This window comes from Amphimedon queenslandica, unplaced genomic scaffold (genome assembly GCF_000090795.2).
Source record: "Amphimedon queenslandica unplaced genomic scaffold, v1.1 AMPQUscaffold_13126, whole genome shotgun sequence".
NCBI lineage: Eukaryota > Metazoa > Porifera > Demospongiae > Haplosclerida > Niphatidae > Amphimedon > Amphimedon queenslandica.
In genome coordinates this window covers 8,695-32,362 of record NW_003546638.1, presented here as the reverse complement: position 1 = coordinate 32,362, position 23,668 = coordinate 8,695, and the positions used below count along the sequence as shown (strand labels likewise).

Genomic DNA, 23,668 nt, shown 5'->3' with positions numbered 1-23,668 from the left:
TTGTGCTTGCACATGTGCCTAGGCATGCATGACTGCCTAGCCACACCCCATACAATTTTTGGTAATAATAAAGAAATTATTTATTGCAAAGGGCCCCTAGTTTTAATCTTCCCCTGGGCCCCATGTCTTCTCTCAGCGGGCCTGATTGTGATTAGTAACCTCTATAGAGGTTCTAGTTTATAACAATTATTACTATACAATGTACATGATACTTAAGTGTTTAACGATTGATAACCATCTATTTCATTAGTTACAGAGTTTAGCTTCTATTAGCTCAGTAAAACTAATATTGATTTCCCTCTCTGGTTCATAAGGCTCAGTATCAGGTAGAGAGAACTTTCCTTCAGTCTCTTTGATTGCTTTAATCTTTTCCTTAGACACTGTATCATCATCCAACTGTAATGATAGTAACTGATCATCGGTTACATTTAGGACTGTCCCTTCTTTATAATCAGACAGTAATGGAGTATAATCTATGGGTGATAGTTCTAATGTTTTAAAAGCAATCACAGACCCAATGGAAGGAATGGAGACAAGAGAAGGATATTTGGAATAATCCTTTTCCTCCTTTATTACTTTCTCTTTCTCCTCTACTACTTCTGTAACTAATGACGCATTATCATCATCATCACTGGAGAAATAAACGTGAGATGACTTACTACTGCTACTACCCTGTACTGCCTTTGTGACTGATTGTTTGGTGGTTGAAGGTCTAGTAGGAAGTTTATTGGGAGCAGGAACATCGGTCACTGGTGTACTAGTTTGTTTAATGGTTGATGATTTATTGACCGATAGCTTTTTAGTAGACGATTTACTAGCTGATGGTTTAGGATTCAAAGATTTATCGGTGGTCGTTGTCTTAGAAGCAAACGGTTTACTGGTTGAAGATTTGCTGTTTAACAGTTTAAAGGTCATTGGTCTACTGGTCGATGGTCTGCTACTGGTTAATGGTTTAGTCGGGTGTGGCCTGGCCTTAATTTCAGATACACGTGGTTTAGTTCCAGATCTGAGACTGGAGGATTGAGATGAGCTTTTACTTGATTTAACATCCACTGACTCTTTGAGAAGCACTTCGTCATCACTACTGTCACTAGTACTGCTACTGCTACTGTCTGATTCTGAGCTGCTGCTAGTTAAAGCCAGTTTAACGTGCTTTGTCTTGTTTTCTGCTTCTTTACTAGAGTCAGATTCAGAGCTACTGCTACTACTATTGCTTGAACCGGATATGAGCTTAGTCACTTTTTTATTCTTTTTCTCTTTCCATTCTGCTGCTATTCCTCTCCCCTTTTTAGGATCCACCTCATCCCCTAGTTTAAAGGAGACATCAATCACGTCATTATCCTTAATGATGTTAATGCTTTCAAGAGGAGGGAGCAAGTAATGGTCCATGTGAAGGAGTAATGGCTGATTACTGAGACCATATCTATCAGCAATGAGATAAGAGAGGTCTGATATGAACCTACAATCACTGATATTGAAGAGCATCCAGACTTTACGATTATACTGAAGGGAAGGGACGGGGAATTGGAAACGAATCCTAAGGCGAATGGACTCCATTTTATTACTAATAGGAGAAGTAGGTGTGCTCATTATGATTAATGAGCCACACCTTCAACGCGTGGGCGTTGGTGGGCAATTTTTGCTGCAATCTTGCATAACTTTAAAGATGGAGAGGTGGTCTGGTCGCGTTGCTTTAGTCACAGGAGCCAGTGCAGGTATAGGAGAGGAGATAGCCCGCCAGTTGGTGACTAGTGGAATGATAGTGTACGGGGCAGCAAGGAATGTACAGAAGATACAGGTAATGGGAGGAATTGATAATTATGAGGGATCACGTGATCTGCTTGCTACCTTTAGAATGACAATTAGCATAAGTTTATTTCATCAAAAAAGTGTCATCAAAATTATTTTTGTCTTGCTCAAATTGCTGAATTATTGGTGTGAGTGTGAATTAGTGAATTCTTTGCAATTTGTGGATTTTATAATTAATAGCGATTTCTTTATAAAAGTACCAATGACAAGTATCGTAATTATTGCTGCAATTAATCATAATTGACCTGCAAAAAGCAAGAGTTATATAATAATAATATGAATATTAACATTAATCTTATCTTATATTATTTCAAGTATTTGTGATTACATGCAGGCTCTGTCAGATCAGTTATCAGGTAGTCCTGGTAAACTGATAGCCATCAAATGTGACGTGAAGAATGAAGAAGAAGTAAAAAGAGTCTTCAAACAGATCAAAGAGGAGACCAATGGAGGTGGAGCTGATGTGTGTATTAATAATGCTGGAGTCTCTCATGATGGGACACTACTGACTGGTAGCACTGATGACTGGAGGGACATGCTTGATGTGAGTTTAATGAATATTAACAGTATAACCTCCTCCTATTGTGGACACTCTAAAATAAGGACACCTCTATAATGAGGAGGGGTAGTATCAGTCCCAATACAATAGTAATGTGTATTAATGAACCTCTGAAATAAGGACAGGTTCATAATCAGGAGCTAGGGTATTATTGGGTCCCAAGGTGTCCGGAATAGACAGGATTGACTGTATAACTTATAAAAGCTTGTAAATAATGACCTGTTTTATTATGGTGGATTATTGTTAGGTGAATGTACTGGCCCCTAGTGTTATAACTCGTGAATTTATGAATGATATCAAATCAAGGAAAATTGATGATGGACATATTGTCTTCATAAACAGGTAATTAATAGTATTATTAAAGTGGACGCTCTCTATAGCGTACACCTCCATTTAACGGACAGCACCTAGTGTACCAATTACATTCCTTACTGTATAAAATAAACTCCACATAAAAGACACCTCTGTATAACAGAGATACTTTCTTGCACTGTTATTATTATTGTTGTTATTATTGTTGTTATTATTTTTATCGTTGTTTTTATAGTATGTCTGGTCATCGTGTTACTAACTATTCTCATTTCTATTGTGCCACTAAATATGCTGTGACTGCACTAGTTGAAGGGATAAGACAAGAATTGAGAGAAATGAAAACCAACACTAGAATAACAGTAATCAATAATTATAATAACTTATAATATTTTTATTATTAATAGGCTATATCTCCTGGTCTAGTTCGTACTGAGTTCAGAGGACGTGCTTCAAAAGCTGCTGATATAGAGCAGTCAAAGAAAGACTATGACTCACTAGTGTATAATGTGAGTAATGACTGGAGGGGAGTCACTGATTCATGTACATGTACTGTTGTTGTTTGAAGTTGCTTTAAAATTAGGCAAAGCATATACATGTTCTTATGCTGTGTAGAAAGTTTGAGCTGATTCTGATCAAAATTGAATTTTTATGAATTTTTAAAATTGCTCCAAAATTGGGCCAAAGTCCCTGTACTGTAGTACATTGTCTCAGGCCAAATTTTGCCAAAAAATGAAAAGTAGAAAATTCTTCATTTTCATTACGTTTCCTGTTACATGTTCTCATGTTGTGTAGGGTCAACCTCTAGAGGCAGTTGATATGGCTTCAGCTGTTCTGTTTGCATTATCAGCACCACCAAGAATGGAAGTAAGCTGATATTCTCATTAATTATTATTATTATTAATCATTACTATTAGGTTAATGATATTTATATCAGGCCAACCGCACAAGTTCATTAAAAAGAAATGGAGAAAGTGCTTGTCAGTATTATTAACATTTGTGATGCCTGAATTTTTTTTGATTTTAGTAAAAAAACTAAAGCTGCTAAAAGTCATTTAAAAATAAGACTTGACTGCAATTTGCATCAACGCAATTCATGAGTAATCTTCATGCACTGAACCTATTATCCAAACTGGCATGGAGTTTATGTTCAAATTATCACTTGGACAGTTCAAGTTTTGTCTCACAACAGTTTTAGTTTCCAATGTTACACAAACTTTTTAGATGCAGAATAAACAGAGAAAGTAGTTTTTCTGAAAACTTTTATAATACTGATGTACATTTAATCTTGTTCAGTTTCGTCAGATTATCAGTGCCAGTATAAGGCATACTACATAGGCCTAGGAATGATTCAAAAGTTGAGGGGGCTCAACATTAAAAAGCATGACTTAGCATGTGAACATGGGGGCTAAGCCCCTTTTGCTGAAAAGTTGGGGGGCTTCAGCCCCCCCCCCCCCCCATTCCTACGCCTATGTACTATAAAGGGAATGCAAGATAAATTCACTGAGTATGTACATAGTACATTGAGGTTGATGCATATTTGGGACTTTTGGGTGGGGCTAAAAATTACCAATAGTGGATTTTTTATTTTAGGCAGTGGCTTTATTCTCTACACTTTTACACAAGTGATTTTCTGATAGTTGCTGCTAATTAAGTTGTCTATCTATGGTTGCAGCATAAGCCAAGATGTCTTCTGACCTCGATTTTGAGGACAAGTCATGTTGGTTTGCATTTAAAGAGCGAGATCATGAAGAAGCTGTTCGCCTACTACCATTAGTGAAGGAACCAAAGAGAATTAAAAGAAAATATATAATATGGGATAATACTAGTTTACTCCACTTTTCTTCAAAAAATGGCTGGCTAGCTGTTACAAAAGAATTGGTCACCAAGTATCACTGTGACCCACACGAAAGAGATGGTACAGGCCAGAGCTGTCTTCATTATGCTGCACAATGTAACCATGTTGATGTGATGAGGTATCTCATTGATGAGTGTCACTGTGATGTAATGGCCGTTGATTGGAGGGAACGAACACCTCTTCATTTGGCTGCTGATTTAGGCCATTCTGAAGCTATTGAATGCTTACTATCGACTCGTAAATGTGATCCACTGGCTAAAAATGATGAAGGGAGAACACCATTACAGCTATAGCTAAAGAGTGGCAGCAGAAGAGTATCGCCAATAACCTTCCTATTTTTAAACAGTTTGGTAATTTGAAATCATCGCATCCAATTGATTCTTCTGTTAACGTTCTCCTTGTGGGTAATCCTGGAGCTGGTAAAAGTACTCTTAGTCACGTCATCAATGACACAGCTAGTTTTACGCTTCTTGGTTCCTTTAGAAATGTTGGAGGGGTAGTGCCCTGTACTGCTGGCATCATTCCTTATAAACTACAACACAAGACACTGGGTAACATCATTCTTCATGATTTTGCTGGTCATTCAGAATACTACTCTAGTCACAGTGCTGTCATTGAGAATCTGTTACAAGGTTCTGGTGGTGTGTTCCTGATAGTAGTCAATATACTGGAGAAGGAAGCAGTGAAACAGTTTCATCAGTGGCTAACAGTTGTGAGAAATGAAGCACAGAAAGCTCTTAATGAATGCCATGTTATTGTAATAGTCAGTCATAAGGATGTGATTACTGATCCTGTTGAAAGGAGAAGGAGAAAGGAAGAAATACAAGAGATTATTGTAAGGGAAAAATGCGATAGAGTCTTCTTAGATTGTCGTAAGCTTGGTGGGAGTGGTATGGATTCCTTCTTTAAAAAACTGTCTAGTGCCTGTGAGTCCATTCGTAGTACAAGTGGAAAGAATTTGAGTCTTTATTGTCACATGATGTATGGTCTACTGGAGGAAAGGAAAGAGAATATACTGACCCTCTCTGATGTAATGTCTGCTACTAAGGACAATAATGAATATAATTTATTAGATAAAAGAAAAGACGTCTTAGATGCTCTTCATTCGTTGCAGTCAACTGGTTTGATCAGTGTTCTTAAAAGTGAAGGCAAGGTATGGGTTGTTGTGAATAAGGGTATACTACTAACTGAGGTGAATGGGATTCTTTTTGCTCCAGAGACATTTGAAGAACACGTTGACATTGCTAGCAATACTGGTATTGTTAGTGTGTCTAGTCTGACTAGACTCTTTCCTGAATATGATCCTGACATGTTGATCTGTTTCCTAAAGAAGATGGAACTCTGTCAAGAAGTAGATCCATCTTTCCTTAGATTGACAAACCTCCATCAGTTAGGAGTGGAAGAGGAGGAGGAGGAAGGGAGAGAAAGAAGAGGAGAAAGGTTGTTGTTCTTTCCATGTCTTTTGTGTACTGATAGACCTGATGAGGTGACTAGTGAAGTGTACCAGTTTGGTTGGTGTCTACAGTGTACTAGTAAACATCATTTCTTTCCTCCTCGATACTTCCATGTCCTCTCATTACATCTTGCTTACAAAATGGCTCTACCTCAAGAAGATGACAGGTTAAATCGCTACTGTACATTTTGGAAGAATGGACTTTATTGGTCTAATGGTCATGGTGTAGGATCACTGGTAGAGATTGTGGATGAGAGCCAGTGTGTACTAGTAATGATGTCCTGTGAGAAAGGTTACAGTGACAATATGGTGTCTCTAAGAAGAGATGTGATAGGAGAGGTAATGAGTGTTTATAAAGAATCCTGTCCCAGTCTAGAGGTAAAAGAGTTAGTTATTGATCCTAAAGAACTAGCCTATCCTGTGAATACACCAAGAGAAAGGACAGTGTATAGTGTAAAAGCTGTACTCTCAGCAGTAGTTGAACAACGACCATTTCTAGTTACCACTGGTACTAAGCGTACAGAATTGAAGGAGATCCTACCTGATGAATCATTATCAGATATTAGTAACCTGTCACTATTAGGAGGACGTGATATTAAAGTAAAAATTATAACACACACAAACATTAATAAAAGCTTAATCTTGTGGGCCCATGCATGATCATTCCCAAGTCACTAAATTGCTTGTAGCCTTTATCATTATTGGGTGCATAGCTTAATTTAATTTACTACTACAATAAATTATACAGTACTGATGTATATCACCTTGATAAGCAAGCATGCACACTGACAAATATCAGTTATTATTATTATTATTATTATTATTATTATTATTGTATAGAAAGTGACTGGAATAACTGAAGAATTCAAGGCACCATTGACTGCAATGAAGCTAGGTATGTCCGTAATTTGTACCCATTAGTGGGAGTATATGCAGGGATCATGGATCAGTCCCTTTACTATTGGAGTGTGTAATTCAATTTGATTATTATCTTTATAGATATTAAAGATCTTGATATTGTCATTGAAGAGCTAACAATACTCAATCAAGTACCTTGCTATATATGGCATGATCTTGGTCTTCAGCTAGGACTCTATCAGCCTACACTAGAAGACATCAATGAAGATAATAATGGAGACTCTAAGAAGTGCTTCAGACAGTGTATGTCTGCCTGGTTAAGAGAAGAAGATAAAGTGAGAGAGAAAGGAGGTCCCAGTTGGTCATCATTAGCTACAGCACTGGATAAAGAAGGAAAGCATCACATTGCTACTAACATTAGAGATAAATATTGTTTTAACTGTTGAATTAATAATAGATGTAATGCTCTGTTTAATGAGATTCTCCACTTTTATATTTTACCTGACACATGCATATGTTCTTAAGCTGTGTATCAACTTTGAGCTGATTCCGGATCAATTTTTTAATTTGGATCAAAGTCCCTGTATAATAAATACATAGTGTCAGGCCAAATTTTGCTAGAAATGGCAAAAATGAAAGGTAGCAAATTCTCAATTTTTATTACACTTCCTGTTACATGTTCTCGATCTCATGTTGTGTAGGGTCAACCCCTAGAGACAGTTGATATGGCTTCAGCTGTTCTGTTTGCATTATCAGCAGATTCAGCACCACCAAGAATGGAAGTAAGCTGATATTCTCATTAATTATTATTATTATTAATTATTATTTTTAGGTTAATAATATTTATATCAGGCCAACCGCACAAGTTCATTAAAAACTGATGAGAGAGAGAGTGTGTGTGATGATAATTTGATATTTATTTGATTTAAAAGTTACAGCTGCTAAAAAGTGATTCATGAAATGACTTGAATCCAATCAATATGACTCCAGTCTCCTCATCAACCTTCACTGGATATACATCCAAACGCTCAGTTCTACTTGACGGATGAAGGATAGAGCCAGTACTCATATCAAAACAATATTTGTGCCAAGGACAGACTATACAGGGACCTTTCGAACCAGTCCAGTCTTCAATGTCACCTAAATGAAGAGGACCACCTATTGAAAGAGAAATTGAGTAATAATGTAGGAACATTTAATGACATTTCACTTTCTGTATTTGGTTATCTGGGACCAGTTACTAACATTAACTCATCAGTTGACAACTGTTCTACTATTGATATAACATGGACGCTCCTACAGTTTATGGTGGAGTGTCTATACAGTACTACATACTAAGAATATATGATGCTATTACTGGTAATCTAGTGAATTTTGTATCAGTATATGATACCAGTTACCAGTTTGTGGATAATATTTTATTTATTTATCGTTATACATAATTTTAACTGGAAAAAAATGAATTATATTGTCACTACTGTACAGTGGGTGCTTCTGTTGGGTAACACTGTTTTGGAGCTTGAAACACTAAAATTATAAAGTGGTACCGAGTGCATTCTGATCAAAATTTAACTACTAAATCTTTTCAAAAAGCAATCGGCTAAATTTTTATGCTACAGCTATATACATGTACATATTATTGCCTTTTTCCAGCCTACAATGTCACCTTCACTACTCACTCCCTCTCCCTCTCTCTTACCAGCATGAGGACACTTCTTATCAATACAGTATAGCTTGTTCCTGACATAGAATACAGCTAGCTGTCGTCCATTTAACTCAAACTCTATTCCTTCTCCTTCAGACCCCTTCCTCCTTCTCTCCCCTAGTGCTTCTCCTGATCTATTGCCTCCCTCTATTTTATGATCATCTCTAGCTTGTCTTTGACTAATAGCATGATCCTTTACATTGTTAAATGACAGCTCTGTGATGTTAAGAAGGATTATAATGTCAGTTATTATGACAAATAGGCACTGACTACTTCATAGTGTTAATGTACATTACAAATAGATAAGTGAAAATTAGACTGTTTTTGCAACTAACCATTCATTAATTTACAACCTAACAAAACACAAACAACTGAAACTGCATCCTCTACAACCTTAGTGTTAGGACAAATATATACATGTAGACCCACTAATCTTTTACTATTAGTTGCAGGCATTAAATAATCACAGATTAATTTATATCTATTGTTTTTCTAACCGGGAGGAAGTGGAAAGTACATTAATTCATTATCATCGTTAGATTCTTTGTCAGTTTGTTTTTGATTGCCTTCACCACCTGAACGAGACTCCATGCGTGTGGGTGGGGTAGTGGGCGTGGTTATGAGTTTGCAGAAAATTAGGGTGGGGCTGGCCAGCTTACAAGATTTCTTGGATTGCAGAGGTGATTCTCATAAATGAAGATGATGTTAGCTGGTAAACTGATGTACAGTTTAATGATAATAATTGTCATCATTAATACTATCAATGGAAACTGTCCTGATGATGAGAAGGAATTAGCTTCTCCCGCAGTTGTTATCATCACAAACACTAGTGTTAATGCTAAACCAGGTACAATGACATGCCATTCCATATTAATGTACAATTATTAATGTTTCTAGCTAATATTGATTGCATTGATCTAAATCTATTTCCAATTGATTGTAAGGAATGGAAAAATTCAGGATTTAAAAGAAGTGGAGTATATCTTATAAAACCAGATAATAATGGTCTGCCTTTCCAAGTATATTGAGTATTTAATCTATACTTTATGATTATACACCACAGGTATACTGTGATATGGAGACTGATGGGGGTGGATGGACTGTATTTCAGAGGAGACAAGATGGATCTGTTGATTTTTATAAATACTGGACTGACTACGAGAATGGATTTGGTAACCTTACTGGTGAGTTTTGGTTAGGACTGAACAAGATATGGCGACTTACTAATAAAAGAGCAAACACACTAAGAGTGGACCTGGGAGACTTTGATGGAAGCACAGCTTATGCTAACTACTCTACATTCAGCATTAGTGATGGTAGCACTGAATATATACTAACAGTAGGAGGATTTAACTCTGGTACTGCTTGGGATAGTTTGTCTGAGCAGCATAATGGAAGGAAATTCAGTACAAGAGATAAAGATAATGATGGTTATGACTGTGCTAAGCAGTGCACTGGTGCCTGGTGGTACAATCACTGCTTTTACTCTAATCTTAATGGACAATATTTCAGTACTTCAAATCATCTGCAAGGAATCATTTGGACCTCTTGGGAACCAACAAATCTCAAGTTTACTGAGATGAAAATTCGTCGTAATAATTAATACTGTCCCCTTTATAACAATCATAAAGTTTGGAGCATATTTTTGCTGTTTTTGCTCATGAGTACTCATAGATATGCTACAACTCTATACATTTTGAAAAAGCCAATTAAAGAGACAATTTTTTAGGTTTAAAATGTGGGGCTGCCTTATTTGCAAGCAAAGGAAGATGAATGGGTACTGGCATGTTGCTTAATTATGTGTAATAGCTAATGTGTGTGGGCGTTGTATACAGTATAGCTGAGTTAGCATTATTTGCAACAAATTAGGGTGGGGCTGACTGGTAAAGAAATTTTCTAGGTTTGTGCATTCATATTAATCAAGATGATGTTAGCTGGTAAACTGATGTACAGTTTAATGATATTAATTGTTATTATTAATACTGTCAATGGAAATTCCTGGCCTGATGATAAGAAGGAGACAACTTCCCCAGTTGTTATCATTGCTAACACTAGTGTTAATGCTACACCAGGTATATACTGTAATGGAATAATATTGTAACTATTTTAATGATTGACTTTATAGAATGTGTAGTACCTACTGATTGTAAAGCTTGGAAAGAACTGGGAGTTAAACAAAATGGAGTATATCCTATCAAACCAGATAATGGACCAGCTTTCCAAGTAATGTTTAATTGTATTATTGGGGCGAGCCTGAGCTCGCCCCACTGAAGCGAGAAAGCGTCTGTATGTATGTATGTATGTACGGGCATGATAGGGTCGTCTAACTATCATTAAAGTTAAATAGCCTAATCTTCATTGAAAGCGGGTGTGGTCACAATGATAAAATGGCGGCCATAAGCAAGTCTGAGCTTACTTTGCAGGAAACGGTCAGCTAGATAAGGCTAAACTGCTGTCTGAAACTTCTCTAGCAAGAATAAAAGTTGGGAGAGCAGATATACAGTCTTTTCCTCGGTATAAAGGATTCTGCTAAGGTGAATGCAAGTGAGAAAGCTGCATGTACTGTACTGCTAGCTGCATGTACTGTACTGCTGGCTGCATTCATGCATCATTAGGTGATGTTTCTTCTCTAGGAGCAAGCCTAGGTAAACAAAGCAGATATACAATCTTCAAACATGATTTGTTCAGTGACTGCTTCTAACTATAAGCAAGATAACTTTAATTTAAGCAAGATGACTACAAGATACTGAATTTAGACATGTGCAATTGCTTTGCTAGCTCATACATGTAGCTCATACAGCACATAATCTATAGCTTGCTTAGGCTCGCCCCTTTAATGTTTTACATTCGTCTAGTACTTTATAATTATACACTATTGGATCACAGGTATACTGTGATATGGAGACTGATGGTGGTGGATGGACTGTATTTCAGAGGAGACAAGATGGATCTGTTGATTTCTATAAATACTGGACTGACTACGAGAATGGATTTGGTGACCTTACTGGTGAGGTTTGGTTAGGATTGAGCAAGATTTATCGTCTTACTAAAGAAGGATCAAACACACTAAGAGTGGACCTGGAAGACTTTGAAGGGAACACAGCTTATGCTAACTACTCTACATTCAGTATCAGTAATGCTAGCACTGACTTTATACTAAAGGTAGGAGACTATAACTCTGGCTCTGCTGAGGATAGTATGACTGGTCATAATGGAAGGAAATTCAGTACAAGAGATAGAGACAATGATGGCAATGATTGTGCTCAGACTTTCACTGGTGCTTGGTGGTACACTAGGTGCTATTTTTCAAATCTTAATGGTCAATATTTTAATTCTTCAACTACAAATCGACAAGGAATCATTTGGGTTACTTGGAGACTAATCACTCTTAAATTTACTGAAATGAAATCTCGTTGAAATAATGATAACAATGAAACATTGTCCCCTTTTGACTGATGTAGCTTATAGTATGCTGTATTGAGTTGTACATGTATTTTTGTTGTTAATTTTATGTTCAACTGTTCTGTTGCAAGTTACACTTTTCCATTCTCTTTCCTTAAATTTGTTTCCTGCAACTCTATGCAGCCAATATTATGCAATAATTTTAAGGCGTGGCGGAATGTGAAGGGTGGGGCTGGTTTATTTGCAAAACAAAGATGGGTGCTGGAGCTTCAAAAGCACAACCAGGAGTACACGTTGTTGTAGCCCAGTCTAACGAGGACGGGAGCATAAGAGCAGAACACCTTCCAACAGAAAACAGAGAAAGTAAAGAGGATGCATATACTATAATACTGATTATCACTCATTATTAGGTGATGGTGATAGAAGGAGGAGTAGGCCAGTACTACACAGTAACTCACCTCAATACAGCAGAGGAAAGAGAAGGCCCCGTCATGAGGAACCACACTCTCTTTCCTCATCTCCTCCTACTGGCTCTCATTCTTCTCCTTCACCTGCTGCAGTCACTGGACAGGGTCCTGAGTTCAAGATATTTAAAACTATTGATAATAATGAGTACACTGTACACTGTGCTGAAGATGGAAGCATGTATTATGTGGACTGGGCAGAACAAGTGAGTTTACTATAGCCTTTAGTAATGGACACTAGCTATAGCTCATGACATATAAGGGACACTGTTACCCTTAGCATTGTAAAAGAGTTTGAGCTGATTTCGGAGTTTTTAAGAACTAAAAATTTGGCCAGCGACCACAAGTTACTGCTTCTAAAAGATGCCAAAAGATGCCAAAACACTGTCATTTTACTACATAAATTGTCCATTATTTATTGCGTTCACTATTATTGATGCTATTGTATATTTTTGGCAACCCTTCAATATTGATGTACCGTACGGTTGGTAATATTCGAGGGTCCAAAATTTTGTGTTTTCCCCAAAATGTCCTTAGAAGCTAATATTCGTGGGTACAAATATTCGTGGATGGCAGTTAGCAAACTTCTTTTCACTTGGATCTACTGGACTAGCTTCCAACACATGGCTTATAGTGGAATATGGAGTAATAGACAAAGACTTTTGCTCCTCCACTAGCTTGGAAATGGTGGTTAGAGCTCTGCATGGCCATTAATTAGTTTTTATGTGTGGGTGGGTAGGGGTTAAAATTTCATGGATAAAAATTGACCACGAAATTAACGAAAATTAATACCTCACGAAATTTACCAACCATACGGTATTCTCACTGTATTTTCCAATTTTCATTTGCACTATATTCTTTGGTTTCATTATTGTAATCTCTTTATTAATTAAATTAAATTAATTTTTTAATTGTATAGAAGTGGAGAGTGTTTCCGACTGAATGGATCAAAGGGGGAAAGTTTGAAAACTTAGACACAAAAGTATGACAAGTATTATCAATAATTGGCACAAAATTTAAAATTCTCTCTTATACAGACAAATGGTGATAGAGAAGGAGAATTGATTCACCCATTTCGGGGGAAACTAACAACATTACTGAGACAGGTTTGATAATAAATATAATAATAATTATTGATTATACTGTGTCAGGAGTCATTGAATGTGATGTACTTTTTTGATGAAAGTAATCATGGCTGGTTACCAATGCCACTATCTTGGGAGAGACAGACTCCATTTGTATCAAGACTTGTAGCAGAAACAAAAGTAATATTAATTAATTGGGAATGCTGGGGGTCAGGGGGCCAAAAATTAAAATCATGCCTTCTTTCTTTAATGTTGATAATTTACTACACAAATCAATAGTTTTGTTATTGTTGTTTTTGTTTGTTATTGTTTATAATTAGAACGTTTGTTCTGATTGGGATGATGACCTATCAATAGTTGCTACATTAAGACAGTGTAATTATAGTGCTGAAGACTCTGTCAACTGTCACATTGCAATCAATGATGAAGGTTAGTATAGGACTTTAATAACTACAGTCTGTCATTGTTGTGTACATCTACTGGTATTATCATAATGATTTCTTATAAAGGTGTTTTTAATAAATTCAAAGATAAAGTTGGAGGTAGCAGTTTAATATTTGAGAAACTGCAGGAGAAAATAAAAGAATTAGTGAGTATAAATAATCAAGCAAATCTTCATATATCAATATGTGTATAGGAGACTGAACTGAAGGAATGCAGGGAAAGCAAGGCTACAATGAAAGAGGAACTGACTGCATTAAAAGATATTGTAAGATTAAATAAACTTAAAAATTAAAATGATGATGCTCTACTTTGATGTAGTTGCAAGAAACGAAGGCAGAGAATGAGCAATTGAAACAAGAATTGAAGTCATTTAAAACAGAACAAAGAAAACAAGTTAGTATATTATACCTCAGTGTATAACCTAATATACTTGATACTTATAGTCTGTAGTCCTGCAGCAGTCAATGGGGAGAGGTAGTATGAGGCTACCTGCTATTACTGCTAAGATGAACATATTGAGACCAACTGTACAGAATGGACTGCAAGAGATTAGGAATGTTAAATTCAAATTGCATACAACGAGACAGCAACTGAAGAAAAGTGTTAGGACACATACTGAACAAATGAATGAAGTAATTTGATAGCAAAAATAGTAATAATAATAATAATAATAATAATAATAATAATAATAATAATAATAATAATAATAATAATAATAATAATAATAATAATAATAATAACAACAATACTATTATTTATTGTTTCTAGTTGTCAAAAGCAGTCAGAGGTTTATTGGTAAGGTTTGAGCATCAATCGGCTGCACTCCAAGAGACTAGAGCACTGTATAGGAAAGAAGCAGTTCAGAGGAAACTGCTATTTAATCAAGTAACATAACAATGATAGTAATAACAATAATAATAGCATAATTTTGAGGAGTGTAGTGGCACTAAAATATGGTCTATGTCTATACATTCTATTGCATAATGCATCTACTTGGTATACCAGCAGAACAATAATTCTGCAAATGTAGTAAAGATTCCTTGAGATTCTGCCACTTTATGCATTGCCCCTAGTTTAATTGCTTTACTTGCCTTTATTACTAAACCCCATTCATCCATTCCTTCATAGGTTCAGGAGTTGAGAGGTAACATTAGAGTGTTCTGCAGGTGCAGACATGATGAGAGGAGCACCAGTGATTCATTGAGCTTTGAAGGAGAGGACACTGTGAGTGTTACTACTGCCAATGGAAAGAAAAGAAAATATGAATTTGAGAAAGTATACAGTCCTAAAACAACACAAGATATGGTAAGAAAAGGAACTTAATTATAATGTGCATGCAGATACTGAAACTTATACCATGAGCTATGGTAGTTAATGAGAAATAGTCCAAAAGTTTTATTGCATTAATCTTCTTCTTTAGCAAAGTAGCTGATTTAAACTAGTAATAATATTCTTTCTTCTCCTTTCATTCTCCAGGTATTTGAGGATACCAGACCAATCATCACCTCATGTGCTGATGGATACAATGTGTGTATTATTGCATATGGACAGACTGGGGCTGGGAAGACATACACTATGATGGGACCAAGAGATAACCCTGGAGTTAATGTAAGATCAATAAAGGAATTATTTAATATTATGAAGGAGAAGGATAAAACTGACTTTGAAATGAAAGTAAGTCAATTAATGAAGAACATTGTATATATGATGTACTTATGCTGCATAGCAAGTTTAAGCTGATTGTGACTTTAATCTTTTAAGTTACAGCCATTTTTACATTAATGTTAAAATTTGGAAAAAACCCTGTACTATAGCCCATGGTTTTTTCCAAAAAATGGCTCCGAAATCATCTCAAATTTCTATTACATTTTCTGATACATATTGATGTCCTTGTGCTGTGTAGCAAGTTTGAGCTGATTCCGACTTCAATTTTTCAAGTTACAGCCATTTTAAGAGCCAAAATTCTGAAAAAATCCCTGTACTATAGCCCATGGTTTTTTTTAAAAAATGGCTCCTAAATCACCCCAAATTTTTATTAGATTTTCTGATACATATTGATGCCCTTATGCTGTGTAGCAAGTTTGAGCTGATTCCGACTTCAATTTTTCAAGTTACGGCCATTTTAAGAAAGCACCAAAATTCTAAAAAAATCCCTGTACTATAGCCCATGGTTTTTTCCAAAAAATGGCTCCAAAATCATCTTGAATTTTTATTAGATTTTCTGATACATATTGATGTCCTTATGCTGTGTAGCAAGTTTGAGCTGATTCCGAATTCAATTTTTCAAGTTATGGCCATTTTAACAAAATGCCGAAATTCTGAAAAGTACCTAAGGCTATAGCCCATGGTTTTTTTCAAAAAATGGCTCCGAAATCACTCCAAATTTTTATTACATTTTCTGATACATATTGATGTCCTTGTGCTGTGTAGCAAGTTTGAGCTGATTCCGACTTCAATTTTTCAAGTTACGGCCATTTTAAGAAAACGCCAAAATTCTAAAAAAATCCCTGTACTATAGCCCATGGGTTTTTTTTCAAAAAATGGCTTCGAAATGATTCCAAATTTTTATTACATTTTCTGATACATATTGATGTCCTTATGCTGTGTAGCAAGTTTGAGCTGATTCCGAGTTCAATTTTTCAAGTTACGGCCATTTTAAGAAAATGCAAAAATTCTGAAAAAATCCCTGTACTATAGCCCATGGTTTTTTTCAAAAAATGGCTTCAAAATCATCTCAAATTTTTACTACATTTTCTGATACATATTGATGTCCTTATGGTGTGTGGGAAGTGATTCATTATTGATATTTTGTATGTTGTTAGGTGTCAATGGTTGAAGTGTACAATGAGTCAATTTATGATCTATTGAAGTCACCAAATGAAGTACAAGAGAAACTTCAAATACACAAAAAAGGAAAAGAACTACACGTACCAGTAAGATACAAATAAATAAATAAAATAATAATAATAATAATACTATTTATTTATTTGTTTGTTGTATTCAGGGGTTGACAGAGATTGAAGTATGTTCCACTGATGATGTTATTAAAGTTATGACAGTTGGAGAGAAGAACAGAACAACAGCTTCAACTAAAATGAACACTAACAGGTACAGCAATAATACTATAACATCCATATAGTTGTAACTGAGAAATCAGATTGGACTTGATTTCAGTTTATAAATAACTTACTTACCATCAAGTGATCCCAAGGAGGTTAATAAGTAGCCCAGGGATCAATTACTTATTAATCTCCTGTTTAAAAATGTCTGTATTATTTATTTTATTATTATTACTGACTGACAATACGATACAGTCACTTCTCATTAATGTCATATCTCACTATATTCCTCTCTCTCTCTCTCTCCTTCATCAGTTCAAGGTCTCATCTCCTCCTCAGATTGGTCCTGGTTTCTTATAATTCAGTATCCAAGACTACCACAAGAGGTAGTCTCACACTAGTTGATCTGGCGGGATCAGAGAGAATATCAAGGAGTGAAGCAACTGGACTGAGACTAGTGGAAGCAGCTGCCATCAATAAATCATTATCAGCTTTAGGACAAGTAAGGAAAGAGAAGATTATAATAATGACTATTTATTATTATTATTATTATTATTATTATTATTATTATTATTATTATTATTATTATTATTATTATTATTATTATTATTATTATCATTAGGTGTTTTCCTCAATAAGAGAGAACTCGCTCCACATTCCGTTCAGAAACTCAAAACTGACTCACCTCCTCCAACAGTGTCTAGGAGGAGATGCTAAAGTATTAAACCCACACACACTCTACTCTACTCCACTAACTGCTAACTCAATGCACTCACTAATACTAGTAGACACTAACTGATCCATCATGAGTAATGAGTTATTGGGATCAGTCATGAATCTCATTATTTAGTAATTTCATTTATTGATGGTCTTCCATAGTCTATAATATAATGATACTGGTATGTGTTTTGTTACTGTAGGCGTGTATGTTTGTTAATGTGAGTCCATTGGATGCTAATGTACCAGAGACTATCAGTACACTGGAGTTTGGAATGAATGCAAGACAAGTAGCACTGGGGAAGGCAACAACACATATCACAAAAACAACTTAAATAAACCCTCCCTCCTTTTTTTTCTTCATATTTTCTTATCTTCATTAATTCTTTGTGTCTCTGTACTTTTCTTTTAATCTGTTAAAATTTATAAGATGGTAATCTACAAAATTTCAATGCACATTCTGTGCATGTGCCCAGATCAAGCTCAAAAGCAACAACAAGTTTATAAATATAATTAGGTTTCCTTTTACAGCAGTACATATAATATTCATTAGAGTACATAAAAATTAGTTATAATAATAAACATAGTTTGATGCTATCAGTAATAATTCTAGTTATAGAGATAGGGAAATTAGTACATGATGACAGCTCAGCTAATTAGTACACTGACAATGAATGAACACATTAAACTAGCTATGAGGAAGGATTGCAATATTTATCTCTAATGTAACTAGCAATAAATTTCTCTCCTATTGTATCCAGTGCTGTAGCTAATGATGACCAACTGGGACCTCCTTTCTCTCTCACTTTATCTTCTCCTCTTAACCAGGCAGACATACAAGCATGAAAACACTCCACTGATTGTCCTCTGTAGTCAGTGTCTATAGTCATTAACCTGTCATCATATAAGCCTAACTGTAGACCTAGTCTACGCCATACAGCACAAGGCAAGTGCTGATCTGATGTTAATACTATGATGACAGTATCAAGATCTTTAATATCTATAAAAATAATAATAATGTGTATATACACTGTACAGTCTATATACCTAGCTTTATTAGAGTCAATTGTGTCTTGAATTCTTCAGTTATTTCAATCACTTCCTATACAATAATAATATACATCAGTAGTGCAATGCTGAAAGGTGAGTTTAACAGATGTACAAGTATATATTATTAGTAATAAATGCCACACAATGACAACCCACAATTATGACAAAGACTGAGTAACTTTGATAAGAAATAAAATTACTTTTAAGATAATTATGACCTTTTGATTATTAGTGCTTGTATTAATGTATCAAACAGTTTGTGTGTCTTAATTCTTACCTTAATATCACGTCCTCCTAATAGTGACAGGTTACTAATATTTGATAAAGATTCATCAGGTAGGATCTCCTTCAATTCTGTACGTCTAGTACCAGTGGTAACTAGAAATGGTCGTTGCTCAACTACTGCTGAGAGTACAGCTTTTACACTATACACTGTCCTTTCTCTTGGTGTATTCACAGGATAGGCTAGTTCTTTAGGATCAATAACTAACTCTTTTACCTCTAGACTGGGACAGGATTCTTTATAAACACTCATTACCTCTCCTATCACATCTCTTCTTAGAGACACCATATTGTCACTGTAACCTTTCTCACAGGACATCATTACTAGTACACACTGGCTCTCATCCACAATCTCTACCAGTGATCCTACACCATGACCATTAAACCAATAAAGACCATTCTTCCAAAATGTACAGTAACGATTTAACTTGTCGTCTTCTTGAGGTAGAGCCATTTTGTAAGCAAGATGTAATGAGAGGACGTGGAAGTATCGAGGAGGAAAGAAATGATGTTTACTAGTACACTGTAGACACCAACCGAACTGGTACACTTCACTAGTCATCTCATCAGGTCTATCAGTAGACAGAAGACATGGAAAAAACAACAACCTTTCTCCTCTTCTTTCTCTCCCTCCCTCCTCTTCCTCTCCCACTGCTAACTGATGGAGGTTTGTCATTCTTAGGAAAGATGGATCCAATTCTTGACAAAGTTCCATGTTCTTCAGGAAACAGATCAACATGTCAGGATCATATTTAGGGAAGAGTCTATTCAGACCAGACATACTAACAATACCAGTATTGCTAGCAATGTCAACATGTTCTTTGAATGTCTTTGGAGCAAAGAGAATCCCATTCACCTCAGTTAGTAGTATACCCTTATTCACAACAACCCATACCTTGTCTTTACTTTTAAGAACACTGATCAAACCAGTTGACTGCAATGAATAAAGAACATCCAAAACCTCTTCTCTCTTATCTGGTACAACGTAATTGTCCTTACCAGCAGACATTACATCAGAGAGGGTCAGTATATTCTCTTTCCTTTCCTCCAGTAGACCATACATCATGTGACAATAAAGACTCAAGTTCCTTCCACTTGTACTACGAATGGACTCACATGCACTAGACAACTTATTAAAGAAGGAATCCACACCACTCCCACCAAGCTTACGACAATCTAAAAAGAAACTATCACACCTTTCACTAATAATCTCCTGTATCTCTTCCCTTCTTCTCCTTTCAACAGGATTACTTATCTCATCCACATGACTGACTATTACAATAACATGGCATTCATTAAGAGCTTTCTGTGCTTCATTTCTCACAACTGTTAGCCACTGATGAAGCTGTTTGACTGCTTCCCTCTCCAATATATTGACTACTATCAGGAACACACCACCAGAACCTTGTAACAGATTCTCAATGACAGCACTGTGACTGGAGTAGTATTCTGAATGACCAGCAAAATCATGAAGAATGATGTTACCCAGTGTCCTGTGTTGTAGTTTATAAGGAATGATGCCAGCAGTACAGGGCACTACCCCTCCAACATTTCTAATAGAACCAAGAACAATAGAACCAGTAGCTGTGTCATTGATGACATGACTAAGAGTACTTTTACCAGCTACAGGATTGCCCACAAGGAGAACACTAACATAAGAATCAATTGGATGAGATATTTTAATGTCACCAAACTTCTTGAAGATAGCAATGACAGCATAACTATTATAGCCTCTATTTTTAGCTAGTTGTAATGGTGTCCTCCCCTCATTGTCTTTAGCCAAAGGATCACAATTATCAGTTGATAAAAAGTATTCAACAACTTCAGGTGTACCCCAATCAGCAGCACAATGAAAAGGTGTATATCCAAGAATATCAGTGGCCATTATATCACAGTTACGTTCGTTAATGAGGTACTTTACAACATCTATGTGTTTAACAGCACAATATAGAACAGTCTCACCTCTATTGTTAGTAGTCATTAGATTACAGTGATGAGTATTGATGAGGTACTTTATGACATCAAGTGATCCTTTACTAGCTGCAGCATGTAGAATAGTATTTCCATCATTGTCAGAACATGTATAATCACAGTGACACTCATTAATGAGGTACTTTACAACATCTATGTATTTAACAGCACAATAAAGAACAGTCCGACCACTAGTAGTACGATATTGTTCCTCCATTATATGACCATTGATGTTCATGACTATACACTTCAAGATATCAAGTAATCCTTCACTAGCTACATAATGAAGAAAAGGATCACAGTTGTTAAGCCATAAGTAACGCATCATTGGATTACAGCCACGCTCTTTAATGAGATATTCAACTATATTAACGTGATTACCTTTAGCAGCAGTATAAAGATAGGATTCACCTTTATAGTAGTATTTATGTGGATCAAAACGGTAAATAGTGACGAGATCTCTTGTAACATCTAACCAGCCATTCCTTATAGAATAATAAAGCAGGTCAGGCTCCTTGTTGTAAAGTAGTTCAGGATCCTGTAAACCTAGTAACCAAACAGCTTCTTCATGATCTCTTCTTTCAAATGCATTCCTACATGATGACAGAAGGGCCTGTCTATCCATTACAGAATTCTTGTTACAGTTGTTTGCAAAAAACATACCACGACCTCTCTCCCCCTCAAAAAATCAATAGTTTCACAGACCCGTCCCCCACCTCCCCCTCAATGGGGACTGATCAAAACTTGTCTCTGTCGATTTTCAAACTGTTTAACCTAGAAATCAAGTATGAAACAGTGTGAATCAAGTTGAATCAGTGTGTATCAGTATCAATCAGTATCAATCAGTATATTCATTAATGATTACTTCAATAGGAAACAGTTCTCTTGCTCTACTTTATGTCATCTTAGCACTGTTGGACTAGTTAACTATAAAATATCTTTTTCATTAATTCTTTATTCTTCTCCTTTCACTCTACAGGTACTTGAGGATACCAGACCAATCATCACGTCATGTGCTGATGGATACAATGTGTGTATTATTGCATATGGACAGACTGGGGCTGGTAAGACATACACTATGATGGGACCAAGGGATAACCCTGGAGTTAATGTAAGATCAATAAAGGAATTATTTAATAATCATGAAGGAGAAGGATAAAACTGACTTTGAAATGAAAGTAAGTCAATTAATGAAGAACATTGTATATATGATGTACTTATGCTGTGTAGCAAGTTTGAGCTGATTCCAACTTCAATTTTTCAAGTTACGGCCATTTTAAGAAAATGCCAAAATTCTGAAAAAATCCCTATACCATAGCCCATGGTTTTTTTTTCAAAAAATGGCTTCAAAATGACTCCAAATTTTTATTACATTTTCTGATACATATTGATGTACTTATGCTGTGTAGCAAGTTTGAGCTGATTCCAACTTCAATTTTTCAAATTACGGCCATTTAAATAAATGCCAAAATTCTGGAAAAATCCCTGTACCATAGCCCATGGTTTTTCCCAAAAAATGGCTCTAAAATCACCTCAAATTTTACTACATTTCCTGATACCTATTGATGTCCTTATGGTGTGTGGGAAGTGATTCATTATTGATATTTTGTACATTGTTAGGTGTCAATGGTTGAAGTGTACAATGAGTCAATTTATGATCTATTGAAGTCACCAAATGAAGTACAAGAGAAACTTCAAATACACAAAAAAGGAAAAGAACTACACGTACCAGTAAGATACAAATAAATAAATAAAATAATAATAATAATAATACTATTTATTTATTTGTTTGTTGTATTCAGGGGTTGACAGAGATTGAAGTATGTTCCACTGATGATGTTATTAAAGTTATGACAGTTGGAGAAAAGAACAGAACAACAGCTTCAACTAAAATGAACACTAACAGGTACAGCAATAATACTATAACATCCATATAGTTGTAACTGAGAAATCAGATTGGACTTGATTTCAGTTTATAAATAACTTACTTACCATCAAGTGATCCCCAGGAGGTTAATAAGTAGTCCAGGGGATCAATTACTTATTAATCTCCTGTTTAAAAATGTCTGTATTATTTTGTATTATTATTACTGAATGACAATACACTACAGTCACTATTCATTAATACCATATCTCACTATATTCCTCCCTCTCTCTCTCTCCCTCATCAGTTCAAGGTCTCATCTCCTCCTCAGATTGGTCCTGGTTTCTTATAATTCAGTATCCAAGACTACCACAAGAGGTAGCCTCACACTAGTTGATCTGGCAGGATCAGAGAGAATATCAAGGAGCGAAGCAACTGGACTGAGACTAGTGGAAGCAGCTGCCATCAATAAATCATTATCAGCTTTAGGACAAGTAAGGAAAGAGAAGATTATAAAATAATGACTATTAATTATTATTATTATTATTATTATTATTATCATTATTATTATTATCATTATTATTATTATTATTATTATTATTATCATCATTATTATAATTATTATCATTATTATCATCATCGTCGTCGTCGTCGTCGTCGTCGTCGTCGTCGTCGTCGTCGTCGTCGTCGTCGTCGTCGTCGTCGTCGTCGTCGTCGTCGTCGTCGTCGTCGTCGTCGTCGTCGTCGTCGTCGTCGTCGTCGTCGTCGTCGTCGTCGTC

The 23,668-nt window shown here is 35.7% G+C and overlaps 8 protein-coding genes across 11 annotated transcripts in view; 6 read left to right on the top strand and 2 right to left on the bottom strand.

The window, feature by feature from the left end:
- The window catches only part of LOC105314043 (coilin-like), a 2,913-nt gene extending 1,323 nt beyond the window's left edge, over positions 1 to 1,590 (bottom strand). The window contains exon 1 of the mRNA XM_011407954.2: positions 249 to 1,590. Within this exon, the coding sequence (XP_011406256.2) occupies positions 249 to 1,590 (1,342 nt within the window). The remainder of the gene's footprint in view (positions 1 to 248) is intronic.
- A 32-nt stretch (positions 1,591 to 1,622) lies between these two features.
- LOC100633565 (dehydrogenase/reductase SDR family member 11-like) lies at positions 1,623 to 3,789 on the top strand. Its single transcript, XM_003389175.3, has 7 exons — positions 1,623 to 1,798; positions 2,144 to 2,353; positions 2,616 to 2,710; positions 2,916 to 3,039; positions 3,085 to 3,186; positions 3,473 to 3,544; positions 3,595 to 3,789. Exons 1-7 carry the CDS (start codon positions 1,667 to 1,669, stop codon positions 3,634 to 3,636), a joined length of 777 nt encoding a protein of 258 aa, XP_003389223.1. The 5' UTR covers positions 1,623 to 1,666; the 3' UTR covers positions 3,637 to 3,789.
- A 574-nt stretch (positions 3,790 to 4,363) lies between these two features.
- LOC105314042 (ankyrin repeat and death domain-containing protein 1B-like) lies at positions 4,364 to 4,828 on the top strand. Its single transcript, XM_011407952.1, has one exon. It carries the CDS (start codon positions 4,364 to 4,366, stop codon positions 4,826 to 4,828), a length of 465 nt encoding a protein of 154 aa, XP_011406254.1.
- Positions 4,829 to 6,799: 1,971 nt separating this feature from the next.
- LOC109585050 (uncharacterized) lies at positions 6,800 to 7,351 on the top strand. The gene is made up of 2 exons (XM_020000977.1): positions 6,800 to 6,883; positions 6,988 to 7,351. The coding sequence occupies exons 1-2, from the start codon at positions 6,874 to 6,876 to the stop codon at positions 7,290 to 7,292; spliced, it is 315 nt and encodes a 104-aa protein (XP_019856536.1). The 5' UTR covers positions 6,800 to 6,873; the 3' UTR covers positions 7,293 to 7,351.
- A 337-nt stretch (positions 7,352 to 7,688) lies between these two features.
- LOC100634203 (uncharacterized) lies at positions 7,689 to 9,143 on the bottom strand. Its single transcript, XM_003389180.2, has 3 exons — positions 9,049 to 9,143; positions 8,546 to 8,767; positions 7,689 to 8,004 (listed from the first exon to the last, which is right to left on the bottom strand). Exons 1-3 carry the CDS (start codon positions 9,140 to 9,142, stop codon positions 7,772 to 7,774), a joined length of 549 nt encoding a protein of 182 aa, XP_003389228.1. The 5' UTR covers position 9,143; the 3' UTR covers positions 7,689 to 7,771.
- A 79-nt stretch (positions 9,144 to 9,222) lies between these two features.
- Positions 9,223 to 12,145, top strand: LOC100634076 (fibrinogen C domain-containing protein 1-like). Of its 3 annotated transcripts, none has more exons than XM_020000983.1 (3): positions 9,223 to 9,398; positions 10,677 to 10,774; positions 11,438 to 12,145. In XM_020000983.1, exons 1-3 carry the CDS (start codon positions 9,245 to 9,247, stop codon positions 11,966 to 11,968), a joined length of 783 nt encoding a protein of 260 aa, XP_019856542.1. In that variant the 5' UTR covers positions 9,223 to 9,244; the 3' UTR covers positions 11,969 to 12,145. The 3 variants fall into 3 exon arrangements, with proteins under 3 accessions (XP_019856542.1, XP_019856541.1, XP_019856543.1); XM_020000982.1 differs by lacking the exon at positions 10,677 to 10,774 and adding an exon at positions 9,449 to 9,570; XM_020000984.1 differs by lacking the exon at positions 9,223 to 9,398 and adding an exon at positions 9,675 to 10,623.
- A 16-nt stretch (positions 12,146 to 12,161) lies between these two features.
- LOC100633822 (kinesin-like protein KIN-14P) lies at positions 12,162 to 18,148 on the top strand. The gene is made up of 18 exons (XM_003389177.3): positions 12,162 to 12,316; positions 12,364 to 12,623; positions 13,337 to 13,399; positions 13,455 to 13,523; positions 13,569 to 13,682; positions 13,823 to 13,931; positions 14,012 to 14,091; positions 14,140 to 14,211; positions 14,265 to 14,339; positions 14,390 to 14,578; positions 14,715 to 14,831; positions 15,075 to 15,251; positions 15,423 to 15,620; positions 16,769 to 16,879; positions 16,951 to 17,054; positions 17,321 to 17,507; positions 17,628 to 17,723; positions 17,926 to 18,148. Exons 1-18 carry the CDS (start codon positions 12,208 to 12,210, stop codon positions 18,055 to 18,057), a joined length of 2,262 nt encoding a protein of 753 aa, XP_003389225.1. The 5' UTR covers positions 12,162 to 12,207; the 3' UTR covers positions 18,058 to 18,148.
- Positions 18,149 to 21,822: 3,674 nt separating this feature from the next.
- LOC109585055 (kinesin-like protein KIFC3) overlaps positions 21,823 to 23,668 on the top strand; it is a 2,531-nt gene continuing 685 nt past the window's right edge. Inside the window, exons 1-4 of one of the 2 annotated variants that reach the window (XM_020000989.1) lie at positions 21,823 to 22,136; positions 22,646 to 22,756; positions 22,828 to 22,931; positions 23,197 to 23,383. In XM_020000989.1, coding sequence (XP_019856548.1) covers positions 22,104 to 22,136; positions 22,646 to 22,756; positions 22,828 to 22,931; positions 23,197 to 23,383 — 435 coding nt within the window. In that variant the 5' untranslated portion in view covers positions 21,823 to 22,103. Of the gene's footprint in view, positions 22,204 to 22,645; positions 22,757 to 22,827; positions 22,932 to 23,196; positions 23,384 to 23,668 lie in introns of both variants that reach the window. The other variant, XM_020000988.1, reaches the window with a different exon arrangement.

Coding starts and splice junctions, on each gene's coding strand:
- LOC100634203 (XM_003389180.2), bottom strand. CDS start 9,142: ATGGAGTCTCGTTCAGGTGGTGAAGGCAATCAAAAACAAACTGACAAA. Junction 8,768..9,048: donor GTACTTTCCACTTCCTCCCG/GTTAGAAAAACA, acceptor TTAACATCACAG/AGCTGTCATTTAACAATGTA. Junction 8,005..8,545: donor TAAGAAGTGTCCTCATGCTG/GTAAGAGAGAGG, acceptor CTCTTTCAATAG/GTGGTCCTCTTCATTTAGGT.
- LOC100634076 (XM_020000982.1), top strand. CDS start 9,245: ATGAAGATGATGTTAGCTGGTAAACTGATGTACAGTTTAATGATAATA. Junction 9,399..9,448: donor TAGTGTTAATGCTAAACCAG/GTACAATGACAT, acceptor TAATGTTTCTAG/CTAATATTGATTGCATTGAT. Junction 9,571..11,437: donor ATAATGGTCTGCCTTTCCAA/GTATATTGAGTA, acceptor ATTGGATCACAG/GTATACTGTGATATGGAGAC.
- LOC105314042 (XM_011407952.1), top strand. CDS start 4,364: ATGTCTTCTGACCTCGATTTTGAGGACAAGTCATGTTGGTTTGCATTT.
- LOC100633822 (XM_003389177.3), top strand. CDS start 12,208: ATGGGTGCTGGAGCTTCAAAAGCACAACCAGGAGTACACGTTGTTGTA. Junction 14,092..14,139: donor AGGAGAAAATAAAAGAATTA/GTGAGTATAAAT, acceptor ATATGTGTATAG/GAGACTGAACTGAAGGAATG. Junction 16,880..16,950: donor GAAAAGAACTACACGTACCA/GTAAGATACAAA, acceptor TGTTGTATTCAG/GGGTTGACAGAGATTGAAGT.
- LOC100633565 (XM_003389175.3), top strand. CDS start 1,667: ATGGAGAGGTGGTCTGGTCGCGTTGCTTTAGTCACAGGAGCCAGTGCA. Junction 3,187..3,472: donor ATGACTCACTAGTGTATAAT/GTGAGTAATGAC, acceptor CATGTTGTGTAG/GGTCAACCTCTAGAGGCAGT. Junction 3,545..3,594: donor CAGCACCACCAAGAATGGAA/GTAAGCTGATAT, acceptor CATTACTATTAG/GTTAATGATATTTATATCAG.